The sequence below is a fragment of the Bison bison genome, unplaced genomic scaffold, assembly GCF_000754665.1.
Source record: "Bison bison bison isolate TAMUID 2011002044 unplaced genomic scaffold, Bison_UMD1.0 scf7180017864291, whole genome shotgun sequence".
NCBI lineage: Eukaryota > Metazoa > Chordata > Mammalia > Artiodactyla > Bovidae > Bison > Bison bison.
In genome coordinates this window covers 1,670,874-1,687,008 of record NW_011494863.1, presented here as the reverse complement: position 1 = coordinate 1,687,008, position 16,135 = coordinate 1,670,874, and the positions used below count along the sequence as shown (strand labels likewise).

The 16,135-nt window shown below is 48.2% G+C and overlaps 3 protein-coding genes across 7 annotated transcripts in view; 2 read left to right on the top strand and 1 right to left on the bottom strand.

The window, feature by feature from the left end:
- Positions 1-83: 83 nt before the first annotated feature.
- NDUFA2 (NADH dehydrogenase (ubiquinone) 1 alpha subcomplex, 2, 8kDa) lies at positions 84-2,429 on the top strand. The gene is made up of 3 exons (XM_010850362.1): positions 84-235; positions 358-464; positions 2,117-2,429. The coding sequence occupies exons 1-3, from the start codon at positions 135-137 to the stop codon at positions 2,206-2,208; spliced, it is 300 nt and encodes a 99-aa protein (XP_010848664.1). The 5' UTR covers positions 84-134; the 3' UTR covers positions 2,209-2,429.
- TMCO6 (transmembrane and coiled-coil domains 6) lies at positions 2,279-8,508 on the bottom strand. 5 transcript variants are annotated; one of them, XM_010850363.1, is made up of 12 exons: positions 8,048-8,508; positions 7,816-7,928; positions 5,729-5,844; positions 5,439-5,622; positions 5,045-5,149; positions 4,797-4,882; positions 4,455-4,571; positions 4,141-4,252; positions 3,851-4,037; positions 3,613-3,707; positions 3,053-3,220; positions 2,279-2,824 (listed from the first exon to the last, which is right to left on the bottom strand). In XM_010850363.1, the coding sequence occupies exons 1-12, from the start codon at positions 8,130-8,132 to the stop codon at positions 2,711-2,713; spliced, it is 1,482 nt and encodes a 493-aa protein (XP_010848665.1). In that variant the 5' UTR covers positions 8,133-8,508; the 3' UTR covers positions 2,279-2,710. The 5 variants fall into 5 exon arrangements, 3 of the variants coding, with proteins under 3 accessions (XP_010848665.1, XP_010848666.1, XP_010848667.1); XM_010850364.1 differs by lacking the exon at positions 4,797-4,882 and having other exon boundaries at positions 4,141-4,248; XR_826149.1 differs by lacking the exon at positions 5,439-5,622 and having other exon boundaries at positions 2,387-2,824.
- A 6,026-nt stretch (positions 8,509-14,534) lies between these two features.
- The window catches only part of CD14 (CD14 molecule), a 4,024-nt gene continuing 2,423 nt past the window's right edge, over positions 14,535-16,135 (top strand). The window contains exons 1-2 of the mRNA XM_010850614.1: positions 14,535-15,168; positions 15,253-16,134. Coding sequence (XP_010848916.1) covers positions 15,160-15,168; positions 15,253-16,134 — 891 coding nt within the window. The 5' untranslated portion in view covers positions 14,535-15,159. The remainder of the gene's footprint in view (positions 15,169-15,252; position 16,135) is intronic.

Here is a 16,135-nt window from a genome sequence, read left to right as displayed (position 1 = left end):
CTTTTATGGCATTGGCTAAGCATGGCCCCGCCCCTTGTATACGCAAACCTATCACGGGGCTGGAGCGTCCGAAGCTGATTTGATAGGATTACTTGGCCGGAAGGTCTAGGGCGGATGATTGAGTACTAGCCGAGATGGCGGCGGCTGCAGCGATTCGTGGGGTCCGAGGCAAATTGGGTCTTCGTGAAATTCGTATTCATTTGTGCCAGCGCTCGCCCGGCAGCCAGGGCGTCAGGTGAGGCGCGGCCCAGTGAGGCGGGTGGGGTTCGGGGCGCCAGGGTCATGACCTCGACCTCCCGGGTGTTTGGAGAGGCCCGTGCCCACACCGCACGCGCGGTTCTCTCTCCTGCCCCGCAGGGACTTCATTGAGAAACGCTATGTGGAGCTGAAGAAAGCGAATCCCGACCTGCCCATCCTAATCCGCGAGTGCTCGGATGTGCAGCCCAAGCTCTGGGCCCGCTACGGTGAGCGCGGGACGCAGGGAACCAGAGACCCCGGTGGGGGAACGAAGGTTCCAAAAGAGAAAGAGCCGCCCAAGGTCACACAGAAACCTATACAGGGACTGGGACTCAGACTTCATCTTTGCTGTTGATCTTGATGCAAATAAGGAAATATACACTCGCAGAGTTACAGAGTGTTTGTATCCAAGTAACATGTGGAGGCGGGCCCTGCCCTGCATAGGAATCGTTTTTGTAGTTCAGAACAGGCTTCAGTTAGGGGAGAAGAGATGCTGGTCCAGCCCCCCAACGTAGGTCCTTTTAAATTATCTATGGTCAGTGCGGGTCCAGGTGGCATATGGGAATCGCAATAGTAAACCCTAAAATAATGCTGTGTTGACCATTTACTGCTAGGCCCTGTGTTGTTGTTGTTTTTTAATATAAATTTATTTAATTGGGGGCTAATTACTTTACAATATTGTATTGGTTTTGCCTGTGTTGAGTGCTTTCCTGTCCAAATCTCTTGAACCTTAAGTATGAGGGGTGGATTCCTTTTTCTCATCTTTTAGAGATTAGAACAATGAACGAACAATTGTATGGAACATGCCTAACGTTATTCAGCTAAGATGCATAACACGGTTGAGCTTTTACATTTGTTCCCCAATCCTAGACTGCACTTCTGCCAGACTTCAGTAGCTGGCTCTTCAAGTTACAATTCAGGTAATCTTGAAGATCTGAACTTCAATATCACCTCCTCAAAAAGGCATTTCCTGACCAGTTATGTAACATTGCCTCTTTACCCTATTTCATTTTACCAAGCATTTAGTAACATACTGTGTCATTTTACCACAATTTGAAAACTACCGTCATGTTGCCTGAACATAGAGACACAATAAATATTCATACTTACTGAATAATTGGGCTTCCCTGGTGGCTCAGATGGTAAAGAGTCTGCCTGCAATGTGAGAGACCCAAGTTCGATCCCTGGGTTGGGCAGATCCCCTGGAGAAGGAAATGGCAACCCACCCCAGTATTCTTGCCTGGAAAATTTCATGGATGGAGGAGCCTGCCAGGCTACAGTCCATGGGGTCGCAAAGAGTCAGACACGACTGAGCGACTTCACTTTCACTCACTGAATAATGGTATTTTTAATCACAGCTTTTAATTACACTTTGCCCTAGGAATGTCTGGAGGAAGGCAGGGAGTCACACCCAGGGCAGATTGATTTTAACAGTGCAGCTAACTGCAGTATGCCATGCACTAAAAGTTGTTTGCAGGAAAAAAAATTTTCCTTCTGAAAGCTAGTAGACTAGAGGAGATGGACACACAAATAACTTTAGTTTATGAACTACAGGATCCATTAAAAGGGCACAGTTAAGAGGCAGGCCCATGTAATACTCTGTTCACAATGATTAATACTCAGTGCTACCATGCCCCTTAAAACCTCCCTGAAACACTTTCCTTTCCATTATGACCACCCAGAATGAGCCAAAATTCTACTTAGACCTGGGCTTCCAAGATATGTTAGAGACCCACTGGATAAATTCTAGGCATGTCAAATATATTTTGGTCGTATCTCTTTACTACCCTTCCTATCCTACCAAGAGTGTAAGTGGAAGACTACTTTGGTAGCCTGTACAGTGCAGAGTGAATAATTAATAATCCTCCTGTCTCCTCAGCATTTGGCCAAGAGAAGAATGTCTCTCTGAACAACTTCAGTGCTGATCAGGTAACTAGAGCCCTGGAGAACGTGCTAAGTAGCAAAGCCTGAAGTCTCCACTGAGGATTAAAAACAACAGCCCCAGAGTCTGGGCTCTGCTGGACTGAGAACAATGTGGAGAAATGTATTTTGTTCTGTATAAAGATTGTGCTGAAAATGCTGTCTAAAAATGATCTGATTCGCATCCCACCAACTACCCATTATTGTGCAACCATCTGAGGGAAAGCAGTTGAATATAAAAATAAAACTTATTTTATTCTGTCCCATCAAAAGCCATGAGTCACTGAATCAAAAAAAGGGAAAGAACAAGAAAAAAGGAGGTTCCAGGGACCTATATTAAGTACACCACACTGAGTTCCATCTGGTCCTCTTGCCTGGACAGTGCTGGGTGAAAGGGGAGGAGCTGGGATCCAGAGGTCCTGGCTTAGGCTTAGGTGTAGGAGCTGAAGGCATGATACCCTTATGGTTCTAAATCCCCAAAGGGGCTCTATGGGCCAGGACACTGGGGAGTATGGGAGATAAGGAGTGGAGTACATGACTTTCAGAAGTCAAGTCACCCATGAAGAGCTGTCTGCTGGAGAGCATGCACGCGATCCTGGAGCTGTGCCACCTCCTCATGCCTTTGTAAGGCCTGCAGCCCTGACTGCTGCAAGAAGGCCTGGGCAGCCTAAGAGCAGGGAAGAAAGAGATTTAACACTGGGTCCCTGAGCTGCAGCACACAAACACCACAGCCTTGAGTTAGCCCACCTCTTCTTGGAAGAGTGCATTCCCAAAAAGAAGTTTGATTGAACCTGGAGCCCACATAGGCTAGCCAGGCCCAGAGAAATGACTAAAGACTGTAAGGAAGGGGGCCATGGTGGAACAGGGGGACTGGGGACTAAGGCCAGAAACCCACCCCTGGCTGATAGAGGAACAGCAGCTGCAGCAGCTCCAAACTCTGGCCTACTACTTCAGTGTCAGAGAGGGCCAGCGTGTCCAGCAAGGTGGGGAGCAGGAGCCCTGGCCATAGATGCTGACAGTAAGCGGGACCTTTCTCTGCAACGTTGCACAGAACTGTGAGCACCTGCAGACAGAAACATGTACACAGTACCCACAATGAAACCCAAAGCTGGAATGGAGTGCTGACCACATGCCCAGTCACCATGCCAAGCACTCTTAATATGCATATTCTGTAATCCCTTCAGGCACCCTCTGGTAGGATTACTATTCCCAATTATAAATGAGGAAAGTGAAGCTTAAGGTGGTTAGCTGACATGCCAAAGGTTAATAACTAGTAAACTATAGTTTAGGAACTCATACCTAGACTGCTCTGTGATTGATGGTCTGGCCCTGAAGGAATCCATACCACACCACCTGCCAGCTCTCAGCTCAGGGTACTTCTGAGGGCTCAGGTCTGCTCCCACTGTTTTACACTTAGGCCACCATATCTTGGACTCAAGGGACCCGAATACCTACCAATACGCTCACCACATTAGACACTGACAGCAAGTGCAAGAGGGGCTCAATCAGATCCAGGGAGATCAAGGAGGTACAGAAACTAGGACTGTTTGCTAAAAGGGAAAATGTCAGAGTGAAGTTCCTCCAACTCAGGCATGAAACCAACCCACTCCCAATCCTACCCACCTCAGCTCAGACCAAGAGGAAATATTCCTAGGAGCTAAAGGTCCAGGCCAAGGCAGATCGTGGTGCTTACCAGTGAGGTTGTTAAGGAGCCAGAGGCCCTCAGGAAGCAGGCTAGGCTGTTTGTGGAGAAAGAACTGCAGAAGGATAAATAAGGCTGCCAGAACACGCTCATCTCGGAGTTGCATTGGCCCTCCCACAGTCTCTGCTGCTGCCTCTGTCAGCAAGTTGCTTAGACACCGAACAACAGGGCATACCAGCTGTAAAGACAAGTAGGGATTCAGGTTTAAAGAGGAAGGGGCAACCTGCACACGAGCTGGACCTGAATCAGAAGGTCACCCAGATATTGACCTGTCCACATACCAGCTCCAGTCCTGCATCCTCAGTTCTCTGGACAGCTGCAGCCAAGTCCAACAGCAGCAGCCCCAGGGTGGTTAGAGCCCCCTGGGTGATGAGCAGGGCATTGTTGACCTGGCTGGGCAACAGGAAGCAAGCAGTCACTACTCAGTCAGTCCTACCTTAAGCTGGCAAACAGCCTAGGTCTGTGTGTTCCCTGGGCTCCAAGAAGAGAGGACCAGAGAAGAGACTCATCCCCACAATTCCAGAAACTAAAGCCTGAGTGTCATGGAAGGAAGCCCCAGGGGAAGTCTGTGGCACTTTCCCAATTACCCTATTACCTGCAGATGATGTAGTGAAGGCACCAGGCAAACTCCACAGCTACCCCAAGGTTCAGCTTTGGGCCAGGCTGTAACAGTTGCAGTATGTGCTGGGGGAGAGTAGAGCCCAGGACCAAGCTGTCAGTAGAAGCAGAGCGGTGAGTAGGAACCATGGAAGGCAAGATGTTAATCACTGTTCCCAAACCCGAAGAGCTGGTGGGAAAAGTGCCCAAAACCCAAAACTCTTCCCAGTCAGGCGCATGGGGTTGAAATGTCCAATGCGTTGGAAACAAGACTCAGTCAGGCATCCAGGGGCTACACTACCGAGTAGGTCACACTTGCCTACACATGAGTTTTACTTACGGGATGATCTTCTCTGGAGCTTCCTTAGCCTGCAGAAGCTGGGACAAGGCATATCCAAGGGCTTCCAGCACAGTCAGATGGGGAGACTAGAAGCAGAGTAGGGATCTGACTCTGGAACCTAGGCCATAAGATGTCCTAAGACTTTCAATCCCTTAGCACAGAGAAGAGGCTGGAGCTGCCTAACCAAAGCAGGTGGGGCGTGTAAGGAGATGGGTACTCCAGGAGGAAGAAAGGAGGTGGACACTCACCTGGATGCAGGCAGCCAAGGCTGGAACAATGCCTTGAGGCAGAAGCTGCCTTCTCACAGCCTCACTCTCCACAATCAGGTTACCCAGGGTATACAGACAGAGCTCCTGAGAGCAGAACAACAAAAGCACTGGACTTGGCCTCCCTCAGGATCTCAGGCTGGGGGTGGATGGGGTGGGGGGGCAAGGGTGGGGGCTGGGGTGGGAATGGGAAAGATGAAGCATCCCAGTCCTTGAGAATCTGGGCACAGGGGAGTGGCAGGTGATGGTGCATGTATGGCTGTGGCTGTCAGGGAACCAGGCTTTCCTCTTTAACCTACCTGCCAGCTCAAAATGGACCCAAAAGCACAATTTTTAAATCCAACCCAAGAACAAGGTAGGACAGAACAGGGCTTACTATAAAGTCTGAGCTGTGACCGGAGAGGTAGGTGAGAAGGTAGGAAGTGGCTGGCAGGCAGGCCTCAGCCACCGCAGACTGCTCAGAGTGAGAAAGCTCATGAAGGCACCGAGCCGCCTCAAGCTGCAGCAGGGCCTGGTTGCTGGTCAGGAGCCCAACCAGGGTCCGAATGCTGCCCTCCAGCCTACATGAGTGAGCACCAGAGTCCTTCTCAGCTAGCAGCCCATTCTCTCCGCACCCCTGTCCATCTGCCAGAGCCCCAGCCACCCACTCACATCATCCACACTGACCTGATGAAGGTCTGTTGTGTCTCAGGGTGCTGCAAGCCTCGACGAAGGCTGACCAGAGCCCTCTCCCTCTCCTTTTCCTCTGTGCCCCGCTGGGCCAACCGCAGGAACTCCCGGATCTGCAGAACAGGGCAGGGAAATGAGACATGGCAACACATCGATCCCAGATAGCAAGGCATGAGTTCTGCTCTACTTCACCTGTGAGCCCTCCAATATGGCACGATCCCTAGAACCTGTCATTCAGATTATTATGGCTAATAAATGCCAACCCTGCAGTAGAGTGGACAGAAGAGGGAATCAAAACTGTATTTAATACCAGCCCTGCCACTTAATCTACAGGGGACTAAACCCAGTGTCTCACCTGAAAAATGGGAGTAACATCTACTTCGGTGTTTTACTGGGTTATTTCAATAACATTTAAACCTATCAGCCTGGCATAACCTACCCCTCCAGCCATTGTCCCCATACAACTGACACTGCAACAACATTTATCGTAACATGACTTGTGTTTTCAGAGAAGGCAATGGCACCCCACTCCAGGGGAGCCTGGTTGGCTGCAGTCCATGGGGTCGATACGAGTCGGACACGACTGAGCGACTTCCCTTTCATTTTTCACTTTAATGCACTGGAGAAGGAAATGGCAACCCACTCCAGTGTTCTTGCCTGGAGAATCCCAGGGACGGGGGAGCCTGGTGGGCTTCCATCTATGGGGTCGCACAGAGTCGGACACGACTGAAGCGACTTAGCCGAAGCAGCAGCAGACTTGTGTTTTTTAATGTTTCCAAGCTTTTGCAATATCTATCCCTTCTGCCTGGGATACCCTCCACAGGTCCTCCACTTCCTTCAGATTTCTCTTCTCACTGCCTCTGGGAAGTTAGTTCTTTCTGGTATCCTTTGAAAGACTCAGTTGTTTCTACTGTGCCTCATGTTTCCTTCACCACAGGTAGGAGCTCATCTGTCTCCTTTAATGGGTTGGGAACATGTCAAAGAAAGGGACTCTTTTCTTTTTTGTGTACCTGAGTACCCAACATAGGTGTCTTGGTACAAAATAGACACACAATGAATAAATGACGTAACTTAGGTATAAGTTCATCATAAACTATACACATAAACATAGGGTATGCCTGATGCTTACTACATGAATAAATGACCTGAAATAAGTTCTTTTGTTCACTTATTCCATAAATGCTGAGCATCTACTATACACCAGATACTATATAGGCATCTGAATTTTCAATGATGACAAATAAGATAAAGTCTAGTAAGAAAAAAGGTAACAAACAAGAAAATTATTAACATTACATTCTGCAGACCTACTTTAGATGCAGCAAATGCAAAGGCCTTAAGAGAATAACGGGGCTGGTATAGTGTTCCAAGAACTGAAAAGAGGACAATGTGGCTGAAATGAGTAAACTGATAAGATTACAAATGGCAGAGGTTATACTATGCTAGAGTGTGTAGATCACAGGAAGGATTTTGGACGCATCTGCCTGATGTGTAAAGAATGAATTTTTTTTAATTAATAGGAGGGTAATCACTTTACAATATTGTGGTGGTTTTCGCCATACATCAACATGAATCAGCCACGGGTGTACAGGTGTCTCCCATCCTGAAACCCCCTCCCAAAGAATGAATCTGAGGCAAAATTTCAGTAGATGACCTGTTAAAAGGCTTCTGTTAAGTATGCAGAGAAGAGGGTACTGTCAATTTTGACGGCAACGCCATGTAAAGACTTAGGAGGCAAAAAAAAGGGGGGGGAGGGGAGGACTTGATGATGTATTGGTGTGGGGGTAAGGAAGAGAGTTGTCAAGAATGATTTCCTGGTTTCTGGCTTGGCCCACTAGACGGATGGACAAGCAAATGGCAACCCACTCTAGTATTCTTGCCGGGAGAATCCCATGGAGAGAGGAGCCTGGCGGGTTACAGTACATAGGAGTCACAAAAAGTCGGACAAGACTGAAGCAACTGAGCACTAGACGGATAGAGATGTTGAAGGGTCCGCGTTCAGGTTTGGAGACAACCCTCGAGTACGACAGAAGGAATTTGCCGCCTAGTGGGTGTGACTGTCATCACGCATCCTGACCGCTCACCTCGGCTTCTCCGAGGATCACGACCACACATCCCCCTTCGGCTTCCTCCGTAGCTTCGTCTCTCAGCAGCCTCTTGCTGACCAGCTGCTGCTCCCTCCGCGCCTTCCGCAGTGCTGATGGGAAAGGAGCCGGCTGAGCATGGGAGGAGAAACCACAACCCAGGGGCTCGTCCCGTTGCCCCATCCCCGACCGCCATAACCCCATCCTCCCGTGTTCCCTCGCCCACCCGCACCTGCCTCCCGCTCCCGCCGGCGGCACCGTAGCTCCTCCACTCCGCAGCCTGACGACCTGAGGAGGCCCCGCCGTCCGCTCCACATGATAGAAGTGGAAAAATTCTGCACGAACTGGAGAGCCAACAACTTTACCCAGAGATCCACAACCGAACACAGCCGGCGCAGGCGCAGCGCAGGCCGGAAGGGGAGGTGCCAGTGGACCCGGCACGAAGCGAAGTGAAGGCGGGGCGGAACGAGGGGGCGCGACCACAGGCCAGCCTTGGCGAAGCGGCGAGAGGGTGGGGCAGACAGAGGGAGGGAAGATGCAAAGACAGGATTGGGTGGGGCGAAGGCGGGGAGGGGCCACTAATTGAGGGATGGGACCTTCAGCCAAGCGAATTTCAAGTAGCAGTTGTGGCTTTGGGCTTCTTTGGTGGCTCAGTGGTAAAGAATCCGCCTGCCAATGCAGGAGACATAGGTTCGATCCCTGGAGAAGGGAATAGCAACCCACTCCAGTATTGTCTGGGAAATCGCATGGACAGAGGACCCTGGCAAGCTGTCCCTCTGCCTTCGGTTTTTCGGCTTCCGACACTGAAAACCCCTGGCTACTAGTGTCAGCAAACACAACCTTCCCACCCCTAACACAATCTAAAAGAACATTCAAAACTACCCTGAGTTCTAGAGGAACTTCCCTGGAGTCCAGGGGTTAAGACCCCACGCTTCCGCTGGGGCCGGCGCGGTTGGATCCCTAATCGGGAAACTGAGTGCCCCTTTAAAAGCCCGGAAAGAAAAAAAAAAACTACCCTTGAAGATATCGAATGCCATTTCACCAATAACAATGATTCTCAGTAATGAGTGCTAGCTAAACCCTGGACGTTGCCATGACAATTATCCCCATTTTCAGTTCAGTTCACTTCAGTCGCTCAGTCGTGTCCGATCCTTTGCGACCCCATGAACTGCAGCAAGCCAGGCCTCCCTGTCCAACACCAGCTCCTGGAGTCCACCCAAACCCATGTCCATTGAGTCGGAGGTGCCATCCAACCATCTCATCCTCTGTCGTCCCCTTCTCCTCCTGCCCTCAATCTTTCCCAGCATCAGGGTCTTTTCAAATGAGTCAGCTCTTTGCATCAGGTGGCCAAAGTATTGGAGTTTCAGCTTCAACATCAGTCCTTCCAATGAACACCCAGGACTGATCTCCTTTAGGATGGACTGGTTGGATCTCCTTGCAGTCCAAGGGACTCTCAAGAGTCTTCTCCAACACCACAGTTCAAAAGCATCAATTCTTCTGCGCTCAGCCTTCTTTATAGTCCAACTCTCACATCCATACACGACCACTGGAAAAACCATAGCCTTGACTAGACCTTTGTTGGCAAAGTAATGTCTCTGCTTTTTAATATGCTGTCTAGGTTGGTCATAACTTTCCTTCCAAGGAGTAAGCGTCTTTTAATTTCATGGCTGCAGTCACCATCTGCAGTGATTTTGGAGCCCAGAAAAATAAAGTCAGTCACAGTTTCCCCATCTATTTGCCATGAAGTGATGGGACCGGATCTTAGTTTTCACTCTCCTTTTTCACTTTCATCAAGAGGCTCTTTAGTTCTTCACTTTCTGCCATAAGGGTGGTGTCATCTGCATATCTGAGGTTACTGATATTTCTCCCAGCAAGCTTGATTCCAGCTTGTGCTTCATCCAGCCCAGCGTTTCTCATGATGTACTCTGCATATAAGTTAAATAAGCAGGGTGACAATATACAGCCTTGACGTACTCCTTTTCCTATTTGGAACCAGTCTGTTGTTCCATGACCAGTTCTAACTTTTGCTTTCTGACCTGCATACAGGTTTCTCAAGAGGCAGGTCAGGTGGTCTGGTATTCCCATCTCTTTCAGAATTTTACACAGTTTATTGTGATCCACACAGTCAACGGCTTTGGCATAATCAATAAAGCAGAAATAGATGTTTTTCTGGAACTCTCTTGCTTTTTCAATGATCCAGCGGATGTTGGCAATTTGAGCTCTGGTTCCTCTGCCTTTTCTAAAACCAGCTTGAACATCTGGAAGTTCATGGTTCACGTATTGCTGAAGCCTGGCTTGGAGAGTAAAAATCCCAATTTTACAGGTGAGAAAAATGAGACAAATACAATTATGGATCACTGTTCTGCATAAAAGGGAATGGCATTATTTTTGCAATAAAGTAATTGTTTCATCAACTTTGAGCGCCACTAATCTACTAGGTAATGGGGAAACACTGGTGAATTAAACACCATGTTCCAGGGAATTCCCTGGCAGTTCAGTGGTTAGGACTAGGTGCTTTCACTGCCATAGCCCCAGGTTCAATCCGCCCTCTGGAACTAAGATACCAAAAGCTGGGTGGCGCGGCCAAAATAAAAACTGTTCCATACCCTCAAAATCTGAATTGTGCCCAACTAAGCCCTACATGGTTTATTTCCTGCATACCTCTCCAGTCGTGCCTTACTCATCTCTCCTAGGATTTTTGTTCCCTAAACAAGCCTTGCACTCTTTTCTCTTCTGGGCTTCTGCACAGGCTGTTCCATTGTCTAGAGCCCAGTTTTTGCCACCCCACCTCTACTAAAACCAGCCTCCTTCCTTTAACTAACACCATCCTCAAGATATCCACTGCCCTTCTCAGAAGAACTGGACCAGGCCCCTGTTTGACAGCATGTAGCACCATACACTTCTTCATAACCCTTTTCACAGCTGTCATTGTTACAGTATAGTTTTTTGATGTTTTCTCCTTCCAAACCCCCTTCACAACTCCAAGAGAGTAGAGTCCTGGTAGCACTTAAGAATTTTCATTGAGGGAATTCCCTGGTGGTCCGGACTCCAAACTTTCACTGCTGAGGACAGAGAGTTCAGTCGCTGGTGGGGATCTAAGATCCTGGGCAAGGTGTATGCCAAGAAAAAAAGTTAAAGAATTCTTAAAGAAACTGCTGATCTTTTGAAATTAAAAGACACTTGCTCCTTGGAAGAAAACCTATGACAAATCCTGGACAGCATATTAAAAAGCAGAGACATCACTTTGCCAAAAAAAGTTCGGTAGTTGTGAGAGTTGGACCAAAAAGAAGGCTGAGCGCCAAAGAATTGATGTGTTCAAATTGTGTTGCTGGAGAAAACTCTTGAGAGCCCCTTGGACAGCAAACAGATCAAACCAGTCAATCCTAAAGGAAATCAATCCTGAATATTCAGGAAGGACTAATGCTGAAGCTGAAGCTCCAATACTTTGGCCACCTGATGCAAAGAGCTGCCTCATTGAAAAAGATCCTGATGCTGGGAAAGACTGAAGGCAAAAGGACATCGGGGCAGCAGAGAACAAGATAGTTAGATAACATCACTGACTCAATGGACATGAATCTGAGCAAACTCTGGGAGTTAGAGAGGGACGGGGGAGCCTGATGTGCTGCAGTCCATGGGGTTGCAAAGAGTCAGACACAACAACAATTTTTTGAAAGCTACTACTTAGGCAAAAGTGCAAGTAAGAACAAATCCAGGAAAGAAAAGTGTTCTTTGAACCAACTGTTCTTCAAACCAACTTCCTTCCCTTGGTTTTAATTCCACTTCTTGGAGTCAGTCAAGGAAGTCTTTGATTTCTTCAACAAAACATCTAGTTAAATATCTTCAGAGCATCATCTTATCCTCCACATTTTCTCTTCAGCTCCAGCATCCATCCAGCCTCTGGACAATCATTTATTGAGAATTATTTATTTATTTAGTGGAAGCATAGAGCCCTAGCCCTCAGACCAGCAGGGAATTCCCTGAGTATCATTATTGATGCACCATTATCTGGCTGGGGAATAGGATCCGGGTCTTGTCCCCTTCCTTATGGGACAGGTTAGCTTCTGACACCTACATCTTTCTCCTAATATGAAAGATAAGGCAAGTCCCCAGGAAAAATCTATGCTCTTCCCAGAGTGTCTGCTCAGTTACAGCTGCCCAAACTATTTTTGTTTTTTCTTTTTTGGTGGGGGAGGAGGGCTTGTTTTTGTTTGTTTGTTTTGTTGCACTTATCTGCCTGGCAACACTGTTAATCCTGTAAGAAACAGCTCTGTGTCCTACTACAGGCCTAGCTGTTTCTTTCTCTAGAGCTCCCACAAGTCCTTATTTTCTCCTGTGTAAGAATCCTGTTCACCATGGACTGTAGTTCTGTGTCTGCGTTTGCCTCCCCCACCTCCTAGAGTACTTGAGGAGCTATGTGATGGTCACATCAGCATCCCGAGGCTTGGCATCAGCTCTGGCACTTGGTAGACAAATGATGGATATTTTTTGAATGAAGCTGTGACTTGGGAACTTTGCAGAACCATTATTGCCCCTCTTAACTTGGAGTGTCTCCCATAAGATGATGGAATCTTTTAAATCACTTTTAAAAATTGAAGTATAGTTCATTTATGTTACATTAGTTTCAGGTATACAGCAAAGTGATTCAGTCATTTTATATATATATATATATATATATATATATTCTTTTTCAGATCCTTTTTCATTACAGGTTACTATAAGATATTGAATAGAGTTTCTTCACTATACAGTAGATCTTTGTTGTTAAGGTGATGGAATTTGCTGAGGAGGCAGGCTTCAGTAGCCTGGGTCCTCTGAATGCAGAGACTCTGCTGAAGACAACAATGAAGGGCTACTGCTACAACCTTAGTGGTAGTGTTGGGATTCCAAGCCTGTTTGTCTGACTGCAGTCAGTTGGTATATTTCACACTGAACTATACTCATATCTTGGTCGTCAGGAATGTCCCAATGACATGGTCTGGCCTTTAGGCATGACTTTGGGTATTAGGACATGCCCAACAGGACATACAGGAGGCAGTGTGGTCCAATGTGGGCTCCTTGTTTGGAATGGGGAAAAAGGGAAGTGAAAATTCAAATGTTTTTATGTAGCTCTTTGCCCAGAAATCTAGAAGTTCAGACTTATAAGGGCTCTTTTAAAAGTATAGCCCTTCTGAAACTGAAGGCAGTCATCAACTAGATCTTTTGAACCGTAACTTACTTAATAAATAATATCATGTAATTTGCTTTCACCAATCAAGCTTGCCTTAGCCTTAATCGTTCCTGCAAATTACATACCCTCATGTAGCTTACACAGTATGTCACAAAACTCCATTAATACCTCTTTGTGGGTAATACCTCTGATGTACGGATCGCTATAGTAATGGTTCCTTAAGCTGATTTTTCAGGAATTTAGAGTCAGCTCTTGTCCAGTTCACATTCCAGCTGATTAAGACTGCTTGAAACCACAACCCTCCAACCAGGTCTGTGTGAGTGCTGGATGGATGGCCTTTTGATGTCAGAGGGCCAAAACTTCACCCTCAGACCATGCTAATACTACCATTTTATGAATGTCCCTCCCATGAAGAAGCATGTAACTCAGATACACCTGAGCAGAGTACTGATTACTCACCTTTTTTCCTGTCCCCAATTACCTTCTTCTGCACCTCCAACCAATCTATACCCTTCACCCATAAATATCCTAAGCCCCTTTCCATGGAGGAGGTAAATGTGAGATTTGTTCTTCCTGCTCCTCAGATACCTCATGAATAAATCCTTTCTACAAACTTCAGTGTTTCGGTGTTTGGCTTAATTCCTGTTGGCCAAACGAACCTGGTTTGGTAACACTTCCCCACCCTCTGGGAAATTTGCTTTTCTTTTCTTGAAAGAGTAGGTGAGTTACTAATTAATCCTCATTCAACATAGGTCCAGCTTTTCCTTCCTAGGACATAGGAATTGTGCTGGGGAGAGGGCAGGAGAGAGCTAGGTGCAAGTGAGAAAATTATATTAGGAATATCTGGTTTCTCAAATGTCAGCATAGAGAAGTGGAAACTAAGAGAGTGAGGCACTAGGCCAATGTGTCTCTGTTCAACACATAGACTTCTCTACTTTTAAGAAAGCTGTTACTTTAAAAATTGTGAATCACCACATTGCACACCTGTTACACGTAACATTGTACATCAATTATACTTCAATTTAAAAAAATCTATCAGGATTATCTTCTCCTAAGACACACCTGGAGAAGGCAATGGCAACCCACTCCAGTATTCTAGGATGGAAAATCCCAAGGACAGAGGAGCCTGGTAGGCTGCAGTCCATGGGGTTGCTAGGAGTTGGACAGGACTGAGCGACTTCACTTTCACTTTTCACTTTCATGCATTGGAGAAGGGAATGGCAACCCACTCCAGTGTTCTTGCCTGGAGAATCCCAGGGAAGGGGGGCCTGGTGGGCTGCCGTCTATGGGGTCACACAGAGTCAGACACAACTGAGGTGACTTAGTGGCAGCAGCAGCGAGACACACCAAAGCTGGCCAATGAAGATTTCCACTGTGTCTGTAACTTCCCTGGTGGTCCAGTGGTTAAGACTGCACTCCCACTGCAGGGGTGTGGACATTCAATTCCTGGTCAGGGAACTAAGATCACACAAGCAGCAGGGCAAAAAAAAAAAAAATCTGTTACTTTCTTAATAAACACATTTAAAGAACAAGTCAGCAAAAAAACAAAAAAGGACGTGGGGGGGAAGCTGTTCTTTAGACCAACTTCTTCTCTGGAACTAGCCCTTGGAGTTGATCAATGAAGTTTGCAGTCTCTTCCACAAAATATCCAGTTAAATATCTGAGGAAATTCAGGGAGTTGAACTTGGGTAATAGGAAGTTAATAACAACCACCAAGACTAGAGAAAAGTTATGGAAAGTACCCAGGCTGAATCACTGGGATAGGGGCAGGGGACATTGAGAATCCTGGCCTGAGGAACTGGGGATCTCCTTTTCTCCAACCCAGACAAGCCTGGGGGCATCTGAGTCATCTGAGCACTGCCTGGGTCAGAGGAATAGAGGCCTTGCAAGATCCTTCCTGTTATAGCCCCTTTCCAGGCAACATCCTTCATTGCGAAATTTCCAGGAAGAGTAGCGAATGGGGTGGCTGGGAGGAAGAAAAGTGGGGAGTGACAGGGTTCAAAGAAGGGGGAGCAGAGCGACATCACAGGGTTACATAAACTCTCAGAGGCTGCCAAAGAGTAAAGACAGATAGGTTTGTGGAGGCTGGAAGCCGGCGTGAGCCACTGTAAAGGAAAGAATCCACAGTCCAGCCGACAACCAGAGAGAGAGGCAAAGGCTCTGAGAATCTACCGACTATGGTGAGAGTATGTTCTTGGGGCCGAAGCGTGGGCTATTTGGGGAACCTTAGGAACAGGCTTGGGCCGCCCTGACCTCCGCTGTCTTTCCAGGTGTGCGTGCCCTACCTGCTGCTGCTGCTGCTGCCGCCACTGTTGCGTGTGTCTGCGGACACAACAGAACCCTGCGAGCTGGACGACGACGATTTCCGTTGTGTCTGCAACTTCACGGATCCGAAGCCTGACTGGTCTAGCGCCGTTCAGTGTATGGTTGCCGTCGAGGTGGAGATCAGTGCCGGCGGCCGCAGCCTGGAACAGTTTCTCAAGGGAGCCGACACCAACCCGAAGCAGTATGCTGACACAATCAAGGCTCTGCGCGTTCGGCGACTCAAGCTGGGCGCTGCACAGGTTCCTGCTCAGCTTCTGGTCGCCGTTCTGCGCGCGCTCGGGTACTCTCGTCTCAAGGAACTGACGCTTGAGGACCTGGAGGTAACCGGCCCAACGCCCCCGACGCCTCTGGAAGCCGCTGGGCCTGCGCTCACCACCCTCAGTCTCCGTAACGTATCGTGGACAACAGGAGGTGCCTGGCTCGGCGAACTGCAGCAGTGGCTCAAGCCTGGGCTCAGGGTGCTGAACATTGCCCAAGCACACTCGCTTGCCTTTCCGTGCGCAGGGCTCTCCACCTTCGAGGCGCTCACCACCCTAGACCTGTCTGACAATCCCAGTCTCGGCGACAGCGGGCTGATGGCAGCTCTCTGTCCGAACAAGTTCCCGGCCCTCCAATATCTAGCGCTACGCAACGCGGGGATGGAGACGCCGAGCGGCGTGTGCGCGGCGCTGGCGGCAGCGAGGGTGCAGCCCCAAAGCCTGGACCTCAGCCACAACTCGCTGCGCGTCACCGCCCCGGGTGCTACCCGATGTGTCTGGCCCAGTGCACTAAGGTCTCTCAATTTGTCGTTCGCTGGGCTGGAGCAAGTGCCTAAGGGACTGCCCCCTA